Source organism: Trematomus bernacchii, unplaced genomic scaffold, assembly GCF_902827165.1.
Source record: "Trematomus bernacchii unplaced genomic scaffold, fTreBer1.1, whole genome shotgun sequence".
Lineage (NCBI taxonomy): Eukaryota > Metazoa > Chordata > Actinopteri > Perciformes > Nototheniidae > Trematomus > Trematomus bernacchii.
The window spans coordinates 8,934,690-8,944,833 of NW_022987851.1; the positions used below are offsets into that span (position 1 = coordinate 8,934,690).

At 36.6% G+C, this 10,144-nt stretch overlaps 1 protein-coding gene across 1 annotated transcript; it reads left to right on the forward strand.

Moving 5' to 3' along the window:
- The first annotated feature begins 6,158 nt into the window (after positions 1–6,158).
- LOC117469011 (odorant receptor 131-2-like) lies at positions 6,159–7,070 on the forward strand. The gene has a single exon (XM_034113405.1). It carries the CDS (start codon positions 6,159–6,161, stop codon positions 7,068–7,070), a length of 912 nt encoding a protein of 303 aa, XP_033969296.1.
- Positions 7,071–10,144: the final 3,074 nt, after the last annotated feature.

Here is a 10,144-nt window from a genome sequence, read left to right on the forward strand (position 1 = left end):
CTGGTGTTTTAGGTATCTTAGTTGACTGCCTACATAACCATTTAACCCTTAGATGCATAAGTGGGTCTTTTTTGACCCAGTGACATTTTTTTATCATTTCATATTCCAGCTATTCCTCAAAAAACACGTTTTGGATATCATGCCATTCAAATTTTAAATAACATTTTTAAGAAATTGTAGTTTTTGGATTACTACCCCAAGCTTCCATAAGTGGGTCAAAAATGCATGCATTTTCTATAGAATTTCGTTTGTAATGTAAAAAAAATGTAAAAAAAAGTGATTTTTCTTAACCAAAATGACAAAAATGGCAGAAAAACACATATTATTCGAATACGGGTCCTTTTTGACCCACTTATGGAAGAGTGTAGGGTCCAGTCACTCGTGCATCTAAGGGTTAATTAAACATTACCCCAACCTTCTCCCCTGCAGACCCCTTTCCAGAATTCCTATTATGTGACTATCGAAAAATATATAAATCTCCATAAAATCTCACTGACTGAAATAAAATGTTAAAGTAAGATCTTTTTGATGTTGTTAAAGGACCAATAACTAAAGCAGAGGGTAGTTTTGTTTTACAATCAACACAAATAAGTGTAAAATATTGACATTTTTATATGGTTTATACTACTAAAACAACCTGGGGTCAAATTGACCCCAAGGGACACCGATGCGTACAAAGTGCGTACAGGACATTTAAAAAAGATCTTCATGTTGATTTTATGTTTACCCATTAGTCCTCACTAAATTAGGAAAAGTAATGAAATACTAAGCAAAAAAAATAATGTGAACCATTTTTTTAGATACATTAAACATTGAATGGGGTCAAATTGACCCCAAGGATAACAGGAGGGTTAAATAAATGTAGTCTTAATCCAGTGAAATAGAGGTATAAAGGAGCAGGAAATGGAAATACTGACGTTAAAGGTCCCATGTCATGGCCATTTCTACTGATCTAGAATAGATTTACATTGTGCAATTTTCCAAACTCACATTGGTTTCCCATACAGCATCTCTCTGTATAGTATGTGTATTCACCTGGTATTCACTCTATGTCCTAAACGGCTTGTTGGAGCTCCTGCCCCCCCTCCCTGTGAGCCCAGTGTGCTCTGATTGGTCAGCTCGCCCACTTCGAGTACGCTTGCTTGGTAGCACATGTCTTCCGATGCTGAGGGGGCTGCAGCACCCCCCAACTGCGAGGCTCCACTAGCAAGAAAAATCTTCAACGAGGCGTTCTGGGGCAGCATAGACAGGTATTTTCTGTTTTAGAGTTTTACTCGCTACATGGTGTACTTTGAGGGTTTGTGACTTTGCCGACCGTTTAGATGCATACAAAGCTACATAACACATAAGGGGACGGGTAATAACCGGAAAAGCATGACATGGGACCTTTAAGTACAAATATGTCAAAAAAAGTACATAAGTATAATACTTGAGTAAATGTACTAAGGTACGTTCCAAAACTGCCACTAGGTTATACTTTTTTTTGTGATGAATGGAAGAGGTTAGTTAAGGGTGGTTGTCTCTCTTTCAAAGAATGACATCACATAAATAATTACAGTTGGTTTAAAGAAGATGACATGCAAATAAATCATAATTCAACATTTACTCTCATTTATTATTTGAGTGTCTTTATATAACTCAATGTGGTATGTCATACTTATTGCACCTATGCATTTCTATACAACAACAGTACGTGATTCCAAATATGTTGTTGCACGATGTGAGATATGATTGAGAACAGTTCACATTAAATAGTAAGAGTAATCAGGCCTTAAATTATTACTATTTATTTAGAGCAATACACCTTCATGAATTTACTCATTCTGAATACGGATTGTTATGTTATGTTTGCATGAAATATAGGGTTAAACTATATTTTTTAACTGTTAATGGGTCATTTATATATTTTATAATAGCTGTATACCAATGTGTAACTTATTCAATATTATCATGTTATATTTGCCAAAAGTGCAGTTGTTAATATGTGTGTAAACAATACTTTTGGTTCATATATTAAAACATTATACAATACAATAGGAAATATTTTCCGACACCATCAACAAAGCAGTCTTTAAATAATTAATGATGCCCTTAGTCATCACTTTTAATTAGTTCACTGGAGTTTATTATCACACAGAGGAATACAGATAACTGACTAATTATGATCATCATTATGTGGAGGAAAACATTTTCTGATGATGAAAAACAAGCCAAGGCTATCAGTGTAATATCTCATAATGATCACTTTCAGAATGTAGTGTCTGTATGGGCCATACACTGTCAGCACTCTAGCCCAGTAAAGTTATAACAAAATATAAAAAAAGCCCCCCGCAAAAAGGCCAGTAAATATTTTAGGACCCCTTTAACCAAATGCATATGCCTTGATATTGGCTCAGACTCCTTCTAATTGCAGATTCTCTCCTGGCAGTTGATGTAGTTGTTGGCAGTTGGTGAACAAATGCTTGTGTTTAATCACCTCGGAGGTGACATGGCTCTAGGAATGTCAAGGTTGGATCTGCCACAACTATTGTCCAGGCTGAAACACCTCAAAGAATATTTGGTGGATTTACATAAAAACATGTTTTGGTGCCTGGCCCCTAGACAAGGTATTCTAGATAGCATAGTGACCTCCTGATCTTTTATCGAGTGCCAGCAGCAGGTTGACAATTCTGGGTAAATCCAACAGACATTGGTGATCCGCTGGTGTATTGTATGGCTCTACCAAAAGGTTGACATTGAATAATTTTTTGTAATATCTATTATACAAACATACTTACAATATAACTATTTGGATGGACATTTAGTACAGATATTCATGTTTCCCAGAGGATGAATTGTACAAATGTTATCCTATTACCTGAACTATCATGTAGCGCCATCATTAGTTCAACAACTTCTGGTTGTCCAATTATGTTGTTTTGAACTTAATACCTAAAAACTAATTTAACCACATTCCCAAAAATAGCATCATCACTGGGATCATCTTGTCATGTTGACATGTGCTGTAGACTCTATAGCTTTTACATTAAAAAAAGTGGTTTTGTTGTTGATTACAGAAACAGCAAGACAAATCAATAGTTTGCCAACTATTAATCACTTTCTTCTGCTGTGCCATCTTCATTCAGAGCCCCAAATCAACAAGGGATAGTATCAATAATGAATGGACCAATTAACTTTCACAGGAGTGTATTTGCCATCAGAGAATATTGATGCTCAACTCATTAGCATCACTGTTTTCTTTGGAGTCTAAATCCACATGGACAAAAACAATCCTTGTCTGCTGAGTGCCCATCACCCTCGTATTCCCTCATGATACCTCTGTGTGAGCGACTGCGAGTTACCAGGTGCACAAACAAAACAATGACATCAGTCTAAAATGTTATTGCAAAACAAACAAGCAGTATGCTAAGTTTTGACAAAACTTCAGCTTCATTGACTGTTCATTTAATGTCTAGATGGTTGGTTTAATATGTCCAAACTTTTAGCTTTATACAACCTCTTGTTTTATTGTTTGGTTTATGACACTGTTTAAACTCAGTTTGTTTCCAAAAAACACAGATTTAGAAAACAATCTGTAGTTACACTATAAAGGAAGTCAGCAATAATATGTTTAGTCTAACAGCCAATTACAAACAATAACAATAACAATTACAAATAATGAAAGCATTCATTGCAGCATTAAGACTATATGGCTCTGTAAAGGGATGGCCATGGCTAAAACACGAGTAAGGGTTATGTAATGTATCAGGGATCACGTTAGCTGGGATTTAGCATGCCAGCCAACTAACATACCCACTCCGATAGTATTTTTGCAAGCAAGCTAAGGTTGGCCATGGATCTGGCGTTGCTTCCTCCCACAAGGTTTTGATGATAAACAAATATGTTTTTATAGATTCCATGTTCTGTGACCTTATGACTCAAAATCAATAGGACAGTGTATTACTACACTCAACAAATAAGACACACATGTTTTAGGTTTGGGCTTTTTTGGATTTTCTATTTTATATATAAGTAATATATATAATTCAGCAGTTCTCTATTGAAATGTTTCAATCTTTGTAATACCATCCATGTCATGTGACCCAATCACTCCAAATCCGTATCAGATATTATAACTGTACTGGACACATTTGTTTTTATTGAATTTTTAGTCCATCCTCTTCAAATTCAGACATTTATGTTTTGAAAAGTCTAATTCCTTTTCAATAGCTTCCATGTTGTGTGACCTAATGACCTCAAATCGATGTAGAATTGTGTTACTACAGTGGATGCGACAGTAAAACACACCTGTTTTGGTTGGATTTTAGTCTATCTTCTTTTTACACAGCATTCTAAATTGAAAATGTTTCATTTCTTTTTAAAGGGGACCTATCATGCAAAATGTACTTTTTGATGTCTTTTATACATAAATATGTGTCCCCGGTGTGTCGGGGAACTCACGCAGCGTCAGAAAATAAAACCCTCTCTCTTTTCCTCCGTACCTAAATCTCTAAAAACGGGGCTACAACGGAGCTGATCCAGATTTGCATACGATATGATGTAATATCGGAAATGTAGGCTGGCTTTACACCCACGGCCCTATCAGAAATGTTGTTATCGGAAAAAAGGGCCCGACTGTTTTGGACGTAATATGGTCGGTGCATGTTCACATTAGCAATTAAAAAAAAGAGCTTTATACCCCAAATCAGCACTTTTGAAACAGGAAGTGAAATAGAGGGATATGAGGCATGGCTAGAATGGGTGATCGGTTTGGTATTTTGAGCAAAACACTTCATAGACATGTTTTTTATATATTTATATCTGAGACCTATGCTATTGCCTAAAAATAGCATGATCGGTCACTTTTAATAGATTTCATGTCATGTGACCTAATGTCCCCAAATCAATGCAGACTTTTGAAGGAAACAACTTTTTATAAGATATTAGTCCAGTTTGATATGATTTCAGATATTGTTCTACATTATGTGAATATTACTGTAGTAAATCAGCAGTTTCTTGATTTAAAAACATGCTTTCCCCCTGCTTCATACATTAAAATGGAAAAACCTTGTTGATTTCACTCTTTTGATTAACATGAAACACAGAACAATGAAATAATTCATTGTATATTTATCCTATTTTCAAAGATCGCAGCTTTGGACGGGGCACTAAATGTTTATCTGGCGAAGGCTTCTTTTCTTCTTCTTCTTCTGTTGTCATCCATAGATGTGGCATTACCACTATTTACTCAAGAGCATGGGTTTGCCTTGCACTTGTGTGATATAAAATGGCACAGTAAAACGAAAGAGTAAAAAGGATCTACACAAATTCTGAGATTCCCAAAACATAATTATAAATGGTAAATTGACGATTTACAAGAACATTTAAGGATTATAAAAGTTATTAAGCCATTGTATGTGATTTAATCAATGATATACAGATTGTAATTAAGAGATACAAATCCCTCATTCAATTCTGCATCATATTTGATAAAGTACTGGTTACGTAGTGTCTGTTTTTGTTGATTTTAAGTTACAAAGTAAGGTAAAGCCAATCTTAAAAGAATACACAGAAAAGGATTGAGATTCACTAATATTAAACCATAAACAAATTATAAGTTGATGTGGAGGCACAGATGCAGATTTACAGATACAAGTCACTCTGCATTGGTTTGGGCCTTGTGTTTTACGGAATTATATGACTTGACATTTGTTTGGGAATACCTGAGACTAACACCATAGTTTCCCCCAGAGTCCATGTTTTTGAAAGACCAATAGCCAAGCTTGTCTAACAAACCCTTCCTCAAAAGACTGCACAGAGCTCACTAGAATACATTTGTCTTCCAAAGCTGCTGCAAGCCATTGACCAGATCAAGCAGGTCAACTCACATCACACATCACACTTTAAATTAACTTTTCTCTCATATTGACCTGTGTTTATGATGATGCACATTTTAACAGTTTATTCTTTTTTATGTTATATTGTTGAATTGTAATTGTGCCGCAATGTCACATTACTGTATGGGAGGTTTAATAAATGACTGCACCTACATCTTGCGACTCATAAGAAGCTTGAAGAAGCTTAAACGTAGTTAATGTTATAGGTTTAATTATCTTTTTTTATATGAGAAGGTATATCATTTCATTTTGGTAGTGCAAAACACATTTTATATACAAAATATGTCAGATAACAATTCATTGGCTGGTGGTAAGTTTGGGCAGCGTCAGTTTGATTACCGGGTCATCATAGTGCAGATTTTGGTGGTGGTTTTCCTTTGTATCAACTTGTTGCTCATTTTGACCTTTTTTTCAAAGGACCTCTTCTACACAACCATGCGCTACATCTTATTTGCTGTAACACTATTCTCTGATAGCTTTATTTTAATCATGTCTGATGTCCTGCTCAACTTGAGCTACTTTCAGTTCACAATGAAAATTGGCTTGTGTATCATTCTCTATATTCTTTTATCTCTGTACTCTTTTGTCACACCGATTACTTTGACAGCAATGACTCTGGAGCGTTATGTTGCTATCTGCATGCCCCTGCGACACGGAGAGCTGTGCTCCACAAGCAGCGCTGTGCACGGCATTCTCATCATTCACGGCCTCAGCGCTGTTCCCTGTATTGTGGTTCTCTCCGTCTTCTTTGCATCTGCCCCCCTTAATATGTATACTCAAGACAAGATTTGCTCCATGCAATTATTTGTCTTTCTCCGATGGCAGGATCACATTAAATTAGTGGTATTTCAGTTATACTTCTTAATTATGTTTGTAACCATCATTTTATCCTACATTGGTATAGTGAAGGTGGCCAAAGCTGCATCAGGAGAGGATAAAAAGTCAACATGGAGAGGGCTCATAACGGTCATTCTTCATGCTTTCCAGCTGCTTCTCTGTCTCATCCAGCTGTGGTGCCCGTTTATAGAAACTGCAATCCTCCCGGTTAATTTGATGTTATTCATCAATATTAGGTACTTTAATTACATAACATTTACTGTTGCTTCAAGATGTTTGAGTCCTCTCATTTATGGCCTCAGGGATGAAAACTTTTTCCGTGCACTGAAATACAATACTGCCACAATGCTCAGTTAACATTCCCTCTTATACCCCTACTATATATGGCCCAGACTCTACCAAGCTGTCGGAAAGGGATTTTAAAGCATGGCACAGCCACTTTAAAGCTAGAAGATCCACTTGATGGTCAGACTTTATTTAGCTTTTGTCAGCTAAAGCAGCTATGCAGCCTAAAGAAAAGCAAGTATTTTAGATACTAGATAGAAAAAAGACCACATCAATAGTGCACATGTAGAAAACCCCTTGTTTAAGAAACGCACTGGTGTATTTGGAGGCCTACATTTCATTTAATCTCTAAGCTCCCAAGCTACTAAGCAAGCCTGAGAGAGACTTATACTTCACTTTTGATTGATTACTTATGTGGTTCCATGCTATGGAAATATCTATCTACTCAGTTTAAAATTGAACATTGTACACTAATATATAAAATCTGCTTTAACAGTAGATAAGTTGCTATTGGTTTAGTATTGTTGAAGAATTGGGTTTTTCTGGTGTTCTTGCTTAGTAAGTAACTTTGTTGCAATTCACATGTTGACTTGTGTTTTGTTACAGAAGGATTAATGTGTGGCCAGCTCCCTTGGAACACACTGTAGAGACAGTTAATAGAGTGGTGCTGCAGGGATGACGTATTTGTGTAGGCCGACCCGGAAGTAAGCTGTGCATGGGTTCCCTCGACAAAAAAGCAATGGGATTTCTCCATAGGATTTTGGAATATTGTAAAAAATAAGATCTGTGGAAAACGAACCTGTTAAATGACCTGATAAATGCACGTTTTGTTCAGCCGGATAATATCCACACGTCAACCCTACTTTTATAATTTTCAAATCATAAATCTAGTCGCCAGAAGTAAAATGCTAACGTTATGCTATAAACTAACTACAGCCGAGTACAGCAGGGTCGCACGATTTCAACGTCACGCCAACTTAAGATCCATATTAAAAAATACAGATTCAAAATTGTACAAGTTGAAGCGTTTGTTTTAACAGTTTGCAAGAGCTCAGGTACTTGCTTTCAAGCAGAACAGGGGCAAACAAACTTAGCGGGAGTGTTTACGTGTTCGGCGTAATGACGTACAACGTCCTCGGCAACTTCTGTATTCCTATTCAGCCACTTGTTAACAACCATCGTTTTTCAGACATGTAAACTCCTCAAAAATCCCCAGTGCGGTCACTGCTGTTGTATTTAATGTCATAGAACAAAACGTGAACCGTCTCTTAAATTTGTGTCAACCACAGACCTTATTTCGAGCTATTTTCCAAAATCCTATGGAAAAATCCCGTTGACTCTGAGACGAGGGAACCGTAAGTGGTAAAATGCCAACTGACTTCCGGGTTTTAGGACTCGTCACTGCACCACTCTAATTCTGCTTCTGTCGGTCATTTACCCTTTCTACACGAGGACAGTGATATCTAGCTGAACATCGTCAGTTTTCCTACAACCATGTCCCTAACACCATGGATATATCATACAGCTCTGTGGGCCTTGCATTTTCCACTTGTCTGCCTGCATGAAACTATTTAGTCATACATTAATATTGTTTAATATTAATTGTGTTTTCTTTTAAAACAAAGGTTTTTGGGCAACCAGTGCCTTTGATGTAGAGACAGATTAGAAGGGGGGAGACAGAGGGTTGATATGCGGCACGTGTTTCCGGACCCGCTTTGAACCCAGGTCCTCCGCATACTAGCCCCCTACATGGGCCGCCAGCTCTACCAACTGAGCTATACGACAGCCCTACTATTTCAATGTTTAGGGAGATGTATATTAATCTTAAAATCGCTATATGTAAAAATATGTTGTTACTTTGTGTTTTGATGTAAAATTCCCAGTAAACTGTCAACATGTTAACAGTAAAGATGACCAAGACCGTCTGATTTCTTAATTGTGCATCTTAATAACATTTGCGGTCCCTGTTGTGGTAAAAGATAAGAGTGCTTCAATGACGTTTAACAAATATGATAAATGAATTGGCTTAAAGAGTGAAATATCTTCAGAGCTATGCTTTCCTCACAAGAAACCATCTATGAGAGAGGAGGTCAGAATCTTTGTGAAGGACAGCAGCGCTGCCTTCGGATCTAATGACAGAGAACAGAAAAGTGCGGTTAGACACAGCCTGAGGTGAACTCCACAACATCTAACACCACATAAAGACATACACTGGCGTAGTTTGAAATTAAGAGATGAGCATTACTATGACATGTGTCTGTGTGTGAGAGTGTTCATGTGTGCACGTCTGGACTGGTACATGTAACATTCAAAAGCTGTACAAAAATGTGGTTGTACAATGTGTCCAATGAAAATAAAAACATTCAATTTATTTTTCATAACCAGCTCCATACTCCTGCTGATATTTACTGTGAGGTTAAGTCCCTAGCGGCCCGTAAAATCCAACTTGCGGCACTTAACTTTAGATCCTCTCTTTCTCTCTCTTTCTCATCCATCTTTACCTTGACTATAATAAAGAATGAACAAAAATCTTACAAATACCTATAAAAGGATTAGAATGCATAAATAAAATTGACTTGATTGAGTGACATGAGAATGAGGAGACAGAGCAACTGTGACCCTGTAAATGCATAAAAGTATAGTTTTAGAAATGTTTCTTCAAACATGAACAAATAAAAATAATTATTAATGATATACAGTGGAGTTAATCAAATATGCATCTAATAACTGCTTTCCTGATTATTTTGATATCTATGATACAAATTATCACATCGGGCCTTTAGTCTCGGGTAAAAGTTTGCCCTACCAAATGTCCTCTTTGTGTTGGACAACTTTGAAAAAACAGGATCAACTAAATACAATTTAAATCTGGAGTATATTCTAGTTCAATGTATAGAACTCTTTCCAGAATAGCAATGAAATGAAGGGGATTAGCAGAGAGGGATGATGACGACACTGCCGAGCAGAGATTGGTTTCATTCTGGGACGGTCTTGTCTTTAAAGTCATCTGGATCAGCCCTCTGTCAGAAGGCTCTCAGATCAGCAGAACATATTTATTTTTTGGAACAGCCTGGAGGGTTTTCAGAGAAATCTGTTTCTGTTTCTAATGATGGAGCCTTAAGCTCTTTGTATAAAAAAAACAAAAT